This window comes from Polypterus senegalus, chromosome 1 (assembly GCF_016835505.1).
Source record: "Polypterus senegalus isolate Bchr_013 chromosome 1, ASM1683550v1, whole genome shotgun sequence".
Taxonomy (NCBI): domain Eukaryota; kingdom Metazoa; phylum Chordata; class Cladistia; order Polypteriformes; family Polypteridae; genus Polypterus; species Polypterus senegalus.
In genome coordinates this window covers 79,657,879-79,673,577 of record NC_053154.1, presented here as the reverse complement: position 1 = coordinate 79,673,577, position 15,699 = coordinate 79,657,879, and the positions used below count along the sequence as shown (strand labels likewise).

The window sequence follows — 15,699 nt, the reverse complement described above, 5'->3', positions numbered from 1 at the left end:
TGTAAGAAAAAAATAAACAAGAAAGCTTAGCACTTTGGACTTGAAAACAACAGGGTGTTAGTGCAGGGTGCCAAACACTTTCACATACTTAATATAAAACTGAATGTTAAAGAATATTATATATAATTATTACCTGTTCTGGGTTTCCACGGGTTGCTTTGCAGCCATAGATTGATGTTAACAAGCTCGCACAGAACTCAAGAATAGTAAAAATCAACAGGACAACCTTCATTCCTTGTGAAACCTTATTGGAAATTGACAGAGATGAAAAGAACACTGAAAAATTCTGCTCAAGTAAAAGTATTATAAATTGGACAAAAGCCTATTTCAGTAATAGTATAGCTTTATAATGTGGAAACCACTCAAGTAGAAGTAAAAAAGTGGTCTGTGAGAAAATTACTCAAATAATAATAATATTTAGTTATATTAAAAAACAAAAACAAAATTAGTAAATATTAGACAAATACAATGAGAATAGCACAGCATATAAAAGCAAATTTTAGAAACTCAAAATCTGGAGGTTGTGCCACACTTCCTCAAATACATGCAAGTGCTGAAAATGAAAAACAAAAACTCAGGTGGAGCAGGTAGTTTTTTAGACAAAAATGGCCACTGATTGTACTGATTGTAAGAAGTACTTAGAGTGTACAATTTCTGTACATTTTATCAGTTCTTGCTTGAAATTTGTGCCTAGATATACAGCACTGTGTTATCAACATATAAAATTGCTTGAAAGGGGATGCAGCTATTGCCAACAGCTCTCCATGTCATTTGGAGTAGCCTTCACCATTACTGTTCTCTGTTATGACTATTTTGCTCTGGTCAGGGAAACAAATGCATTGCTTAAAAGATGAGTGCCCATATTCATATACAGAAGATGTCTGCTGAATATACTGAAGTTCCCAATGTACATTAAGAAAATGTGTACAGATTTAGGAAATAATATATGGACTGTGAACAGCTGACCTTTGTATTATAAAACTGAAGGGAAACATCTTTTTTTCAAATTATTGCTGTCTGTTATTATGGGTTATCCTTTTGGAAAACTGGAAACTTGTTTGATAAGAATATGTGGCTATCAGTATTTAAATGTGGTATCCTTCTGTGCAATCAACTACAATTTTTTGAATTTATGCTGTGTTATATTAAATATCCTGCTAGTTTAAAAAAATCAACATACTTTCATGTCTCTTCATAAGTTGGAGCTCTTGGACAATACACTAGGTTCTGATACACTGAGATACAACCACTTATATAGCTGGGGTGAACTACACAGCCATGGCTTTATTTACTTATAAGATTGTGACCTACAACCCCCAAAATATTTTTTGTGCAGTCTTATTTTGAACTATGAACTTTGCATTTTAAACACAGGCAATCAATTGTATTTTGTAATGATCCACCTTGAAAAAAGTAACAAAGCAGAACCATTACTAAACAAAATTAAAGAGTAAAAGTATTTATGCATGATTTTATAAAATAGTTAAAAAAAATTTTATTCTGTGCAATAATTTACTGAAGAACCATAACAAATGTGAATGTAATTCGAAACTTTACATCACTGGAAATTGATACATGAGCATGTTACAGATCACTCTCGGATCATCTTCAGAGTGTGTTATACTGCTATAGAAATTAAGTTGTATACTTTATTTGACTTTTAACTGCTTCTAAAATTAAGATTTCTTGATGCAGGTTAGGTGCATTGGCGATTCTAAATTGTCTTTAGTGTGTGTTTGGTGTGTGTGTGTGTGTGTGTGTGTGTGTGTGTGCGCGCCCTGCAGTGGGTTGACGCCCAGCCCGGGGTTTGTTTCCTGCCTTGTGCCCTATGTTGGCTGTGATTGGCTCCAGCAGACCCCCGTGACCCTGTAGTTAGAATATAGCGGGTTGGATGATGGATGGATATGTGTGTATTTAATAAATGTACACCACCCTGCACAAATCAGGCCATTAAGAAGCTCTTGACATAAATGCTTTTCAGCATTGTGGATTGTGACTTTTAAAAATGACTTAGCTACATTATTCATTACTCACAAAAAATAAACTAAAGCCATTACATAGTTAGCTATTATAAAATGTAATGCTTTACAAACAGTGCATTACTTTTGCATTACTTTTTCCTCTTTTGTATGAAAAACTGCACATTTCACTGACTAGCATTTGTTATTAAATCCAAAATTCAGAGTTGGTTTGTGCCAATATTGTGCTGCGTGCAAGTAAATAAATTGCACCTTTATATGCAAAAAGAAGGAGCATGTTTTGCATCTTTACATTCCTGAAGGATGAGTTGCCCATTGTATGAGCTGGCATTCCAATGCAGTGTCAGCTCTAGAGAAGCTAATAAAATTGGCAAGTCTGATCAAGTCAAATTAAAATTAAAACTAGTATGGAAATGTTAAGCAAGCTACCTAAAAAAAGCAATGTAAGAAAAGCAATAGTCCACTTGCTGTAAGTGAGCACCACTGCGGCCTGGTGTTACAAAATGAAATAAGCCAGTAATAATGATTGTACCTTAATGATGACACTTTAAAAGCAGCATACTGTGTTACAATTTCTGAACAATTTAACAAACAGGCGAGCTGCACATAATTCAAATTTGACAAAATAAAGAACATAATAAAATAGTAGTTCTTTCCATCTTTTTGCGGACCAGAGAAGACTCTTCATGGACTGGTGTCTTGAAACCCCTGACTATCTGTTTGGGAGAGTCACCACACTGGCTAAAGCTGGAGGCGGCCCATCATGTTAATAGCTTGCTGTTGCACTACCAATATGTCTGGGAGAATGTCAGAAGCAAGTATTGCACTCTCCAACATCAACTTTTAAACAGATTCTTTGAAATGTTAATTACATAAATAAGACTTGCCCTTCACAGATTCAAAGGTCTATATGGCACACAGCAGTGGCCTTAGAACCCAACGTAACATCTCCCACAAGATACCACAGGCTACACAGTGTTACGTATTTTCCAAATTCACAAAGCATGTGAGCAAGACTGTCAAAAGGCTTAGCTGCTCAAATTCATCTACTTTGTGGCTGGCTCAGAATTCATATTATTCTTGCTGGGTCAAAGGTTGAACTTTGCAACTTTTTAATGCACTGACAGCAGAATATAGATAAGATCTGTCAAGGACCATAAACAAAGTGATCTCAAAATAATTGAAAATGTACCCTCTGCTCTCTCATGTTGAGAATCTAGAGCACCATCCAATTCTGAAAATCTGCAGTTGATGTCATTACCTTTCATGCAGTATTCATAAGGACATTGACAAGGATACTCACAAAGTATCCAGTGTTTGTGACATGTTTGTGACACCTTTTCCAGTGCTGATGACTTGTGTCTCTAGATGAAGATCTTTTCATTACTGTTTCTCCTAAATGACACTGGAATTCCTCAAAGTATTTTATTTAGTTCTTGATGATATTCCCAGTTGTGGCCTGAAGACAGCCAGATGATGTATACTCCTAATTGATCACTGAATAGAGCCTCTCATGTTCAGAAGCTGCAAGGTTTCCAAGGCAATGCTGTATGTAGACATTAGTTACATTGTATACTTGCGTATCTAGTCAACAGATGTAAGCCAGGACTCCCACTTTTAACAGTTGTGCTTGAAAGTTTGTGAACCCCTTAGAATTTTCTATATTTCTGCATAAATATGATCTAAAACATCATCAGATTTTCACTAAAGTGCTAAAAGTAGATAAAGAGAAATCAGTTAAACAAATGAGACAAAAATAATACACTTGGTCATTTATTTATTGAGGAGAATGATTGAATGTTACATATTTGTGAGTGGCAAAAGTATGTGAACCTCTAGAACTAGCAGTGAGTTTGAAGGTGAAATTAGAGTCAGGTTTTTTTCAATCAATGGGGTGACAATCAGGTGTGAGTGGGCACCCTGTGTTATTTAAAGAACAGGGATCTATCAAAGTCTGCTCTTCACAACACATGTTTGTGGAAGTGTATCATGGCACAAACAAAGGAGATTTCTGACGACCTCAGAAAAAAAGTTGTTGATGGTCATCAGGCTGGAAAAGGCTACAAAACCTCTCTAAAGAGTTTGGGCTCCACCAATCCACAGTCAGACAGATTGTGTACAAATGGAGGAAATTCAAGACCATTGTTACCCTCCCCAGGAGTGGTCGACCAACAAAGATCACTCCAAGAGCAAGGCGTGTAATAGTCGGCGAGGTCACAAAGGACCCCAGGGTAACTTCTAAGCAACTGATGGCCTCTCACACATTGGCTAATGTTCATGTTCACCATCAGGAGAACACTGAACAACAATGGTGTGCATGGCAGGGTTGCAAGGGGAAAGCCACTGCATTCATTGCTGCTTGTCTGCAGTTTGCTAAAGATCACGTGGACAAACCAGAAGGCTATTGGAAGAATGTTTTGTGGACGGATGAGACCAAAATAGAACTTTTTGGTTTAAATGAAAAGTGTTATGTTTGAAGAAAGGAAAACACTGCATTCCAGCATAAGAACCTTATCCCATCTGTGAAACATGGTGGTGGTAGTATCATGGTTTGGGCCTGTTTTGCTGCATCTGGGCCAGGACGGCTTGCCTTCATTGATGGAACAATGAATTCTGAATTATATAAGAGAATTCTAAAGGAAAATGTCAGGACATCTGTCCATGAACTGAATCTCAAGATATGGTGGGTCATGCAGCAAGACAACGACCCTAAGCACACAAGTCGTTCTATCAAAGAATGTGTAACAGTCAAATGAAATATGGATATGTACCTGTAAGTTTGTACCTTTTCCCATACCTGGTTTTGTGGTATGCCTTTATGTTTAGGGCCGGCCCTTTATACAGAGGGAGGGAGCACCTGGCTTGGAGGGCCAACAGACTGTACGGGGAGGAGCTATCCGAATGTAAATAGGTGGCGGGAAAAAAGAGAAGGAGCTAGGAGAGAGAAGGAGGCCATAACAGAAAAAGGCACGAGGGAAAGGATTAACACCTCTTGGATATCGTAAGGTGAACCCGGGTTCATTTCTAAGCAAATTATTTTTTTTTCGGGAGGAAGGAATACGGGAGAGGACTTGACGGGCCAGCACAAGGAACTGTTAATCAGAACGTTTCCCGGAACAAGAGATATGGTCGGCTTCTCATTCCCCACTACAGACTGAGCTCAACACTCCGTACAGATAAGATTTAAAAGACTATAAATCCATTGGTTTTTTTTGTTGTGTTTCCATTTGTTCAAGTCTTTATTAGTAATGTATGTTTTTAAGTGTTGGTGTTATGATTTGTGTGGTGAAGGAAAGCGCTGCAGCGCGATATTATGTATATAAAGTTTTTTGTTGTTACAGTGATCCTATATATTCTCTGCCAATAATCATTTTTGCTTGATCCTGCTTTCTCTGGTGTATCTCTATAATTGAAATGGTGAAGTAGGAAAGTAGTGTCGGTCACTCGCGCCCCGGATTATTTGTTTTCTTTTTCTTTTTGCTGCCTCTCAAATAGGGCAGCGTGTATTATAATCGTGCCGGTTCTGAGAGCGGTACAGATTATTGGTGGCCCGTACGGGGAGCCGGTTGACTAATTTTCATCCACTGTATTTCATTTAGCCATTCACAAGTACCGTCAGAAATGTCGACTGAGAGCATTGAGCAGCGGTTTGCTAACTCTTGTGTAACGCCGGAGCGAGGTGAATTGCTAGGTCGCCACGTTACGGTCAGAGCACAAGAAGAGGTGGAGGAGGCAACGAGCCTGCTAGACACTTTATATATTTCAACGCCCAAGAGCCAGGGTCAGGAATCTATGGATGCCGCACTGAACTTGCAGCCCCCATGTCCGGGTAGATGAAATGACTGAAGGGGCGGTAGCTAGGGAAGAAGCTCTGCATGGATACGTGGATTCGGCGGTTGCCGATTTGCGCGAGTGGGTGCATGTACGTCTAAGAAGTCTGGAACAAATGCTAGTAGACTGCCTACTGCGGCGCGATCAGCAATGGGAGATAGAAATACAGGATGCGATGAGAAGGAGTATTACTACGTACTTTCAAACTCCGCGCCAATCGACGTTATTGGTTGAAGCGCGGCCGTCCTACTCCTCTACTGCTGCAGCTGCTGTACGACTGGAGTTTCCAAAACTAGAAGCTTCCTGTAAATCGGCAGAGGTGCTTCAATTCATTGAGCAAGCAGACGCGTTTTTAGAACTGCACCCATTAACGCTAGCTGAATTGATGGGCTTCTTGAGTACGTCTCTACAGGGACCAGCGCGCCATTGGTGGCAGGCGGAAAAGAATAATATTAAGGACTGGGCATCTTTCCGTACCGCTTTTTTGGAAGCCTTCTTACTGGGCGACTATCAAACTGAAGTCGAAGAACAGCTCCTGGCTGCTCGGCAGGGTCCATCGCAACCCATCAGAGACTTTGTTTACGAATACCGGGCGCTCTGTCTAAAATGGAACCCCAATATGTCAGAAGAACACATGGTTAGACGCATTCTTAGTGCTTGTAACCCGCGGCTTGCTGTGGCACTTAGGGGCACGGTGAGTTCAGTACAGTCCATAGTAAAAATTGGATCCTTGATCGAGAAGGATTGGGCTGCTATGAGGGGTAAAAAAGATCCTCCTAGAGACACTTCTAGCAGAGATGCACACAAGGTCAAATATCCGAAGGACAAGGATCGGTCAGTTGGGGCTGAGCTCACCATGTTAAGTGCACAGTTGCCTTTACTAGTGGTACCGCTGAGAGTGCGGGACATCATCGGGGATGCTGTCATTGATACAGGAAGCACCTTTACCTTAATTAATTGCAGCTTGTGGGAAAAAATAAAGTTGCCCGGCGAGTTGCTTAAGGGAGGTGGGACAGTAAAGTTCTTCTTGGCAGACGGGCGAGCATATGGGAATAGTGGCAAGGTTCTGATGCAGTTTAGATTGCAAAATATATCTTGGGAAGTCAAGGTGTATGTCTTGGAGGATGCATTCCTTGCTATGCCACTACTCCTAGGGCTGGATTCCATCGTGGCAGCCGACATCATTTTGCACCCAAGGACTCATGAATACGTAATGCCTGGTTGTTCAATTTTGAGGTAAGAGGGCGTGATGAATTACACTGGCCCAAAGTAAATTACTATTTTGCAGTACCAGTTAAAGATATCAGCCCTGTGGAGGACAGCATTTGTTCTCAGCCCTGCGAGGTGCAACCTATTCTGAGGAGATGGCCCATGGTATGGACGGACAAACTTGGACGTACAGAGGTTATTCACCATCATATATACACAGTTGATGAAGTCCCTGTCCATCAGAGAGCTTACAGGGTCTCTCCTATGAAGAGGAAGGTCATCAAAGAGTGGGTTGATCATATGCTACTGGAAGGTATTCTTGAAACCTCTACCTCGGCCTGGGCATCTCCAGTGGTTTTGGTGCGTAAGACCAATGGAACCTTTCGCTTTTGTGTGGACTACCGTGGGCTAAATGCCCAAACTACCAGCGACGCCTATCCAATACCCCTGGTGCATGAAATTTTAGAATCCTTACAAAGCTCAGTGGTTTTTAGTACACTGGATTTACAATCAGGATATTGGCAGGTATGCATGGGAGAAGACAGTGTGGCCAAGACTGCAGTGATCACTCCTGATGGCTAATTCCAATTCCAAATAATGCCTTTCGGCTTGAAGAATGCAGGGGCATCTTTTCAACGCCTAATTGAGCAAGTGCTGAGGGGGCTGATTGGGAAGAACTGTTTTGTCTATATTGATGATATCATTGTCTTCTCTCCGTCAATAGAGCAACACCTCCGGGACCTAAATGAGATCTTCCATCGGCTTCAGCAGGCTCGACTGACCCTAAACATCAGTAAGTGTCATCTCGGACAACCGCAACATACCTTCCTTGGTCACGTGGTATCAGCAAAAGGTATTGGTGTGGATCCAGAGAAAATCATGGCCCTTGTGGACTACCCACCTCCTTCGGACATTAAATCCCTTCAGCGGTTTTTGGGAATGGTGGGTTGGTTCCACAAGTTCATACCCAGGTTAGCTGACACTGCAGACCCATTACATCGCCTGCTGAGGAAGGGAACCTCATGGCAATGGACTCCAGGGTGCCAAAAGGCATTTGAGCAACTGAAGAAACATGTGATGGAATCACCAGTTTTGGCACAACCTATTGCACTGCTCACTTTCCAAGTTCAGACCGATGCGAGCAATGTGGGGCTTGGGGCCGTATTAACTCAGATCAAAGAGGGAGAAGAACAAGTTATTGCCTATGCATCAAGGTCTCTCTGTGGCCCCGAAATCAACTATTCAGCGTCCAAGAAGGAGTGTCTCGCAGTCTATTCGGCGTCCAAGAAGGAGTGTCTCGCAGTCGTATGGGCAGTGGAAAAGTGGCGTCATTATCTGGAGGGGTCACTATTCAAGGTGTATACAAACCACCGTGCTTTGGCCTGGGCATTTAATTGCTTGAAGATGTCCTCACGACTCATCAGGTGGGTTCTTCGTCTCCAGCAGTTCACCTTTAAGGTTTTTTATCGAAAGGGTTGTGGAAACGTGGTTCTGGATGCGCTGTCCAGGATTCCAGAGCCTCAGGAGGTATCTTCAATTTCCTTCATTTTGGCTCGGGGCTGGGACCTTCCACTTGACATATCAGATATAGCCCGAGCCCAGGATCACAGTCTGGTCTGTCGGGAGGTACGGGAAAACTCTGGGTCACGAACGGGACACATTCATTTCCAAGAGCTCCAAGGGATATTGTATCGCTGTGTGCCATCAAAACTCGGGGGTGTGAAATACCAACTAGTCATCCCCGAGGCTCTTCTTCCAGAGTTCTTGGCTTATTTTCATGACAGCCCTTTTGGCAGTCACCTTGGCAGATTGAGGACTCTAAAAAAGGTATTTGAGGTAGCTTGGTGGCCCACCGTGAGGAAGGACGTGTGGAGACATGTGAGAACCTGTACCATATGCCCGCAGTACAAAAACCCACCGGGGTTTCCTGCAGGACAACTGCAATCAACAAATGTCACTGAACCGGGAGAGATGTGGGGAATTGACATTATGGGACCACTGCCGCCAAATAGGAACAAGAGAACCGTCCTGGTAGTGGTGGTAGATTATTTCTCCAAATGGGTGGAGCTTTTTGCTTTGCCAAACTCAACAATTGAACGGCTGTGCTCCACTCTAAAGAATGGGATGTTTGCCCGCTGGGGGGTTCCAAAGATCATCATTTCTGACAGAGGTCCACAATTTACCAGCTCTGAGATGGAAAGTTTCATGAAGGATTGGGGGTTAACCCATAAGAAAACTACAGCATACCATCCGCAATCCAACCTCACGGAGCGAGTGAATCGAATCCTGAAAACTATGATAGCCTCCTATGTCGGTACCCGCCACCAGGACTGGGATCAGAGGCTTCCAGAGCTAAGAATGGCCCTCAATTCCGCGTGGCATGAGAGTACTGGTGAATCGCCTGCTTATTTGGCTCTCGGAAGACAGATATTAGGTCCCCTAGAGCAGCTTTTCATCCCCCCAACTCCTGATTCTTCCCAATATTGCAAAGTCTTGCAGCTGGAAAATTTGAAGTATCTAGTTAAAGAGAGGTTGGTGTGTTCCAAGGCTAAACAAGCCCGGTTTTACAATAAGCGCCGAAAGAAGGTTAGATATTTTGAAGGGGACCGGGTTTGGTTGAGGACACACTACATCTCAAAAGCATCATCCAGGTTTACATCCAAGCTAGTGCCAAAATGGTTTGGTCCAGCTACAGTTTAAAACAATTAGGGCCCGTTAATTACCAAGTCCAATGGCAAGCTGACAGTAACATGAAAACAGATACTTTCCATGTGACCAACATGAAACCCTACTGTGCCCCAATGGAGGGTTTGGAGGGGGGGACTCTGTAACGGTCAAATGAAATATGGATATGTACCTGTAAGTTTGTACCTTTTCCCATACCTGGTTTTGTGGTATGCCTTTATGTTTAGGGCCGGCCCTTTATACAGAGGGAGGGGAGCACCTGGCTTGGAGGGCCAACAGACTGTACGGGGAGGAGCTATCCAAATGTAAATAGGTGGCGGGAAAAAAGGGAAGAGAAGGAGCTAGGAGAGAGAAGGAGGCCATAACAGAAAAAGGCACGAGGGAAAGGATTAACACCTCTTGGATACCGTCAGGTAAACCCGGGTTCATTTCCAAGCAAATAATTTTTTCTTTCGGGAGGAAGGAATACGGGAGAGGACTTGACGGGCCAGCACAAGGAACTGTTAATCAGAACATTTCCCTGAACAAGAGATATGGTCAGCTTCTCATTCCCCACTACAGACTGAGCTCAACGCTCCGAACAGATAAGATTTAAAAGACTATAAATCCATTGGTTTTTTTGTTGTGTTTCCATTTGTTCAAGTCTTTATTAGTAATGTATGTTTTCAAGTGTTGGTGTTATGATTTGTGTGGTGAAGGAAAGCGCTGCAGCGCGATATTATGTAAATAAGGTTTTTTGTTGTTACAGTGATCCTATATATTGTCTGCCAATAATCATTTTTGCTTGATCCTGCTTTCTCTGGCGTATTTCTATAATTGAAGTGGTGAAGTAGAAAAGTAGTGTTGGTCACTCGCGCCCCGGATTATTTGTTTTCTTTTTGCTGCCTCTCAAATAGGGCAGCGTGTATTATAATCGTGCCGGTTCTGAGAGCGGTACAAATGGTTAAAGAAGAATAAAGTTAATGTTTTGGAATGGCCATGTCAAAGTCCTGAAATTAAGTGAGTGAGCAGTTAATGTGAGGAAACCCAACAACATCCCAGAGTTGAATCTGTTCTGTATGGAGGAATGGGCTAAAATTCCTCCAAGCCGGTGTGCAGGAATGATCAAAAGTTACCGGAAACGTTTAGTTGCAGTTATTGCTGCAAAGGGGGTTCACACCAGATACTGAAAGCAAAGGTTCACATACTTTTGCCACTCACAAATATGTAATATTCAGTCATTTTCCTTAATAAATAAATGACCAAGTATAATATTTTTGTCTCATTTTTTTAACTGGTTCCTCTTTATCTACTTTTAGGACTTGAGTAAACATCTGATGATGTTTTAGGGCGTATTTATGCAGAAATATAGAAAATTCTAAAGGGTTCACAAACTTTCAAGCACCACTGTAGAAGCCAGTTTCAGTGGTCACAGATTTGTACATCTGGGTCTGTGCATCACATGTCTGCTATCTGGCATGCATCAAACCTAACCTCTCCCACTTCCCTTTCTATTGTACCTGAGTGGGTTTTGTGTGTCTTATGGCTTTCAGATGTTCAATTTCCAACGCCACACAATAAGTGTGGATCCAAAAGCGGTTCCTATATCACTGTTCAGGGTGCCGTTTGATTAGTTTCAGTGTGAACTGGATGTTTTATCATTTAGTCTACATCCCCTTCAAGGCAGATTTGCTGAGGGTAATCTTACCAAGAGTGTAAGAGTTCAAAAACCTACATCATATCTAAGGATCACTGCAATGAATTAGTCACTGAACCACGAGACAGTCATGTTCTTAAAACTGACAGTTGGCATTTCTAATCTCATGGCATGCAGTGTGTCATAAAGTGTCTTTTTAAAGATCTGTACCCAACCTGTACCTGTAAAAATTAAACTGCACTCAACTGTAGCCCGCAAATAAATGTTCCTTTACCCAACCTGACCTGATTCTTTAAGATCTGTGACTTGGTCCAAACCTCGTCATGTTTATTTTTAAGAACAATATCATAATAGCTATTTGTGCATTTTTAATGTCAATAATAGTATACAATTATAAAAAAACAATATATTTAAAAGTGTGTGTCAACAGATGATCATCCTCTATGTAGAACAATGGTGGGTATAAAAATGTAGCACCCGTCTGATTCTGTATCAGGAACGAAACTTAGATGGCTTACCAAGTTTTGTTAATTTTGCCCTTAAATCATTTCTCTTTTATGTTTTTGTTAATTGAAGATTTTATAACTGTTACTAGTCTATGAGAGCTATGCAAATAAAATATTCAATGTAAAATGTGCACAGAACAATCAACTTGAACTTTACATAAAATAAACCTAAAAATATAAATGGAACACCTTAAACATACCTGATCTGTGCTACAACTGTACAAATACATCAGTAATTTGAAATGCTTTTCTTTTTTTAATTGGGAAAGGATTCACTGTAAAGCACTTTTCTGATTTTATTAACCTCCTTTAGTGACACTCAAAGTTACACATTAAACATTCAGTTTTAGTACTCCTGGACTTTGTGTAGAGAGCACTCTTTTGAGTATCAGATTTAACAATATGTTGTCTCAATGAAATTTTAGAGTAATCCTTAAATATTTTAGGCAATTTATCTTTTTTCTGAAATTTTGAAGTTTTGATTTTGTTTTGATTCTATCAGTTTCAGTTTTTGAGAAAACAATCTAGAGAATTGTAACATTAATAGTTATGGATTATCTTTTGGGCAAAGAATTCAAAGTAACATGCAGAAAATTCCTATACATAGAAAATTCAGGTGGCTAGAGAATTATAAACTTCTTGAAACACAAATGCTACTATGTTCTTGAAAAAGCCCTGACCAGACAATACTTTAGAAAAAAAAAATTACCTGAAATAAATCATTATAGCAATATGGACCATAACACCAAAATTGAACTGTTAAATCTTGTAAACACATGATGATTCCAATGCAGCTGAAAATTGTGCTGATGATATTCGCAACCACGGCTCCTTTAATCTAAAAACAAAAGATATTCAACCCAATTAACTTATTTAAATTAAACAATACATTCTTTTGTGAAATACTATTTAATAAATATTTTATCAATTCCTTTTATAAACTTTATTTTTACTTTTCTGCCCTATATTCTGGAAAGTTAAAGCAGAGAAGGTTATTGTTTCACAGACCAACAATAACCAGGGTTATTGTTTTACAGACCAAATTTATGATTACAAGATGAATGGAAATGGATTTTTTTTTTTGTTTTGCAAACCATTGTAGCACAACCTTTTGAATATAAGAAACAAAATTACCTCAGAAATAGCTCAAATGCATTTCTTCCCTCAGCTCAAAGTCACCATGTTTAAGCAAATACAAACATGGAGAAAGACCAGCACTACATATTAGACAGTCATACTATGAAGAATGGACTTTTTATGGAGAAACAGAACAACATTTGGCAATTAAGCTGTCATGACCAGCACACTCATAAAAAAGTTTCATGCCTAAAACAGGCTGCTGATGCTCCAAGGAATTCAGTGATGAAAAGAATCAGGTTGTGTAAAATGTAACATGTCAATGTTAACTTCAAAGAAAAAAGAGTAATTATCGGGTTGTCCTAGGATGAGCTTCCAAGGGACTTCACCCAGGTCAACCTGTGCAGTGGACTTAAGTAATATTGGCACCTGTCTATATAAACAAAACTCTAATGGATGAAAAGTAACCCCACTGCAAAACAAAAAACAAAACAAAACAACTCCTGCCAATCAGAAACAATAGGAGACTAAAACCAGAGCTGGAAGCACCAAGGATAGTGGTAGAGATTAAAAGAGGAAGGGCTTAAGAACACATTTAGGTAGACATTTTTATAATGTGGAGGAACGGTGGGAGAAGAATAGTAAAATTGTATTAAGAGTAGGTGAAGTCAGGGGACAAAGAAACATGGTGGTGGCACAGAGAAGTGCAGGATGTGTTAAAGTCTAAGAAGGAGGCAAAGAAGAAATGGCACTAATCAGGGAGGGAGAAATATAGGGAAATATATAGACTGACAAAAAAGGAGGCAAAGAGTGCAAAGGCATAGCCAAGGCTCAAGCTTTGGAGGAGGTGTATGAAAAATTGGAGACAAATAAAGGTGAGAGAATGTTTTCTACAACAGCAAAGGTTTTGAACAAGGCTGGAAGAATTTTAGTAAGATAAAGCAGATAAAAGGTGAGCAATGTGTGGTCTTGAGTGAGCATCATAGAATCAAGAATACATAGAAAAAAGAGGTCCTTATGAAAAGGGTAGTACAGTATTTGGGGATGAAGTCCTAAATGAAGGGTTAGTACTAAGAATAAGGAGGTAGGAAATAAAGAAGGCACTGAAAAGAATGAAAAGTAGAAAGTCAATAGGACAGGATGGAATACCACTAGAAGTATGGGAGAGTTAAGGAGAAGAGAGAGTAAATGTGTTGTGAGAGATTTATGAACAGGAGAAAATATGAGAGGAGTGGAGGAACAGTGTGATTGTACCCATTTATAAGGACAATGGCAATATTAAGGATTGTGGAAAACTAAAGGGATAAAATTCACACATAATGAAAACTGGGTAAGGGCTTTAGAGACGTTTTAGGGAAAAGACCAACATGGGGGGAGCAGTTTGATTTTATGCCAAGGTGAGGAACAACTGATGCAGTCTTTGCATTGATATATCTCATAGAGAAGCATCATGAAAAGCAGAAAGATTTGTATATGATGTTTTTTTTTTTGGGAGAAGGCTTATAATACAATGCCGTGTCAAGAGGTGCATGGGAGAAAAAGGAGTACTAGAGAAGTATGTGAGGATTGTTAGGGATATGTATGACGGAGTGAGAGGTAACAGACAAAATCCAAGTTAATAGTGGGTCTACACCAGGGTCTTTCTAAGTCCTTACATCTGTGATCTCATTATGGATGTAATGAGTTAAAGGATAAAAGACCAATCCCCCTGGTGTATGTTTTTGCTGCTGGCATTGTGTTATGTAGCACCAGATAAAGGAAAGTGGAAAGGAAGTTGGAAGAATAGAGAATGGCTTCGGAAGATAGAGGGTTGAATATAAATAGAAAGAAGACCGAATAGTTAAAGTTTGCCTGCAGGAAATGCTATATTTAAGAGTGGAAAACTTCAAATATCTAGGATCAGTGTTAGCCCAAGATGGAAAATGAGATGCAGTGATCACCCACTGAATGCAGTGTGGATAGAATAATTGGAAGAAGGTACCAGGAGTATTGTGTGATCAAAGAATTACAATGAAGGTTAAAGGAAAGGTTTTTAAGGCAGTAGTAAGACCAGCAATGATGTATGGAGTCGAGACATGGACAGTAAAGGAAACACAGGAGAAGATGTGGCAGAAGTGAGAATGTCAAGATGGATATGTGGAGTTAAAAAAAAAGTACATAATAAGAAATGAGACAGACATTCAACAAAAGTGGGAGGGAAATCAAAGAAAGTACAGAAAAGTAGGTTGAAGTGGTATGGACATTGTAATACTACATTTTTCTTTATGTCACTGTATCTGGACAGTACTGTTATGAGTTTTATTCACATGTGCATGTTAACTGTGGCACACACGGGCTCAGCAGTTAGAATTGCTGACCAAGCATTGGATTAGATAGCCAAAGACAACTGGAGGCTTGTATAGTCAGCTTAAACACAGGTTAGGGTATTTCTGTCCTCTATCAGCACAAACCTTCTTTCCTTCTTGGGAGAATGAGAATCAACATGTAAGCACTATGATATTTCTGTATTTTGTGGGAGAGGAATTCAGCCCTTGTTTGGAGACGGAGAAGACCAGCAAATGAAGCAAGAACCATATAAAAGGTCTGGACAGTGGCCAGACCCTTCGAGGCTGTGCCGACACAAGGTGTTGGAAACCCTCCCAGCGTAGGGACGGAGAAAATGGCTGACTGTGTTGATCCAGATTCCCACCTGGATAAAGTCTGTCCATATGCCTCCCCGTCTGTAACTGCGTAAAACGTCAGTAAATGTAAGCTAAAAGATATTTTGTCTCATGTT

The 15,699-nt window shown here is 40.3% G+C and overlaps 1 protein-coding gene across 1 annotated transcript in view; it reads right to left on the bottom strand.

The window, feature by feature from the left end:
* The window catches only part of LOC120527830 (membrane-spanning 4-domains subfamily A member 15-like), a 147,782-nt gene that overhangs the window by 3,749 nt on the left and 128,334 nt on the right, over positions 1 to 15,699 (bottom strand). Inside the window, exons 5-6 of the mRNA XM_039751702.1 lie at positions 12,556 to 12,684; positions 134 to 244 (exon numbers count right to left, since the gene is read on the bottom strand). Coding sequence (XP_039607636.1) covers positions 134 to 244; positions 12,556 to 12,684 — 240 coding nt within the window. The remainder of the gene's footprint in view (positions 1 to 133; positions 245 to 12,555; positions 12,685 to 15,699) is intronic.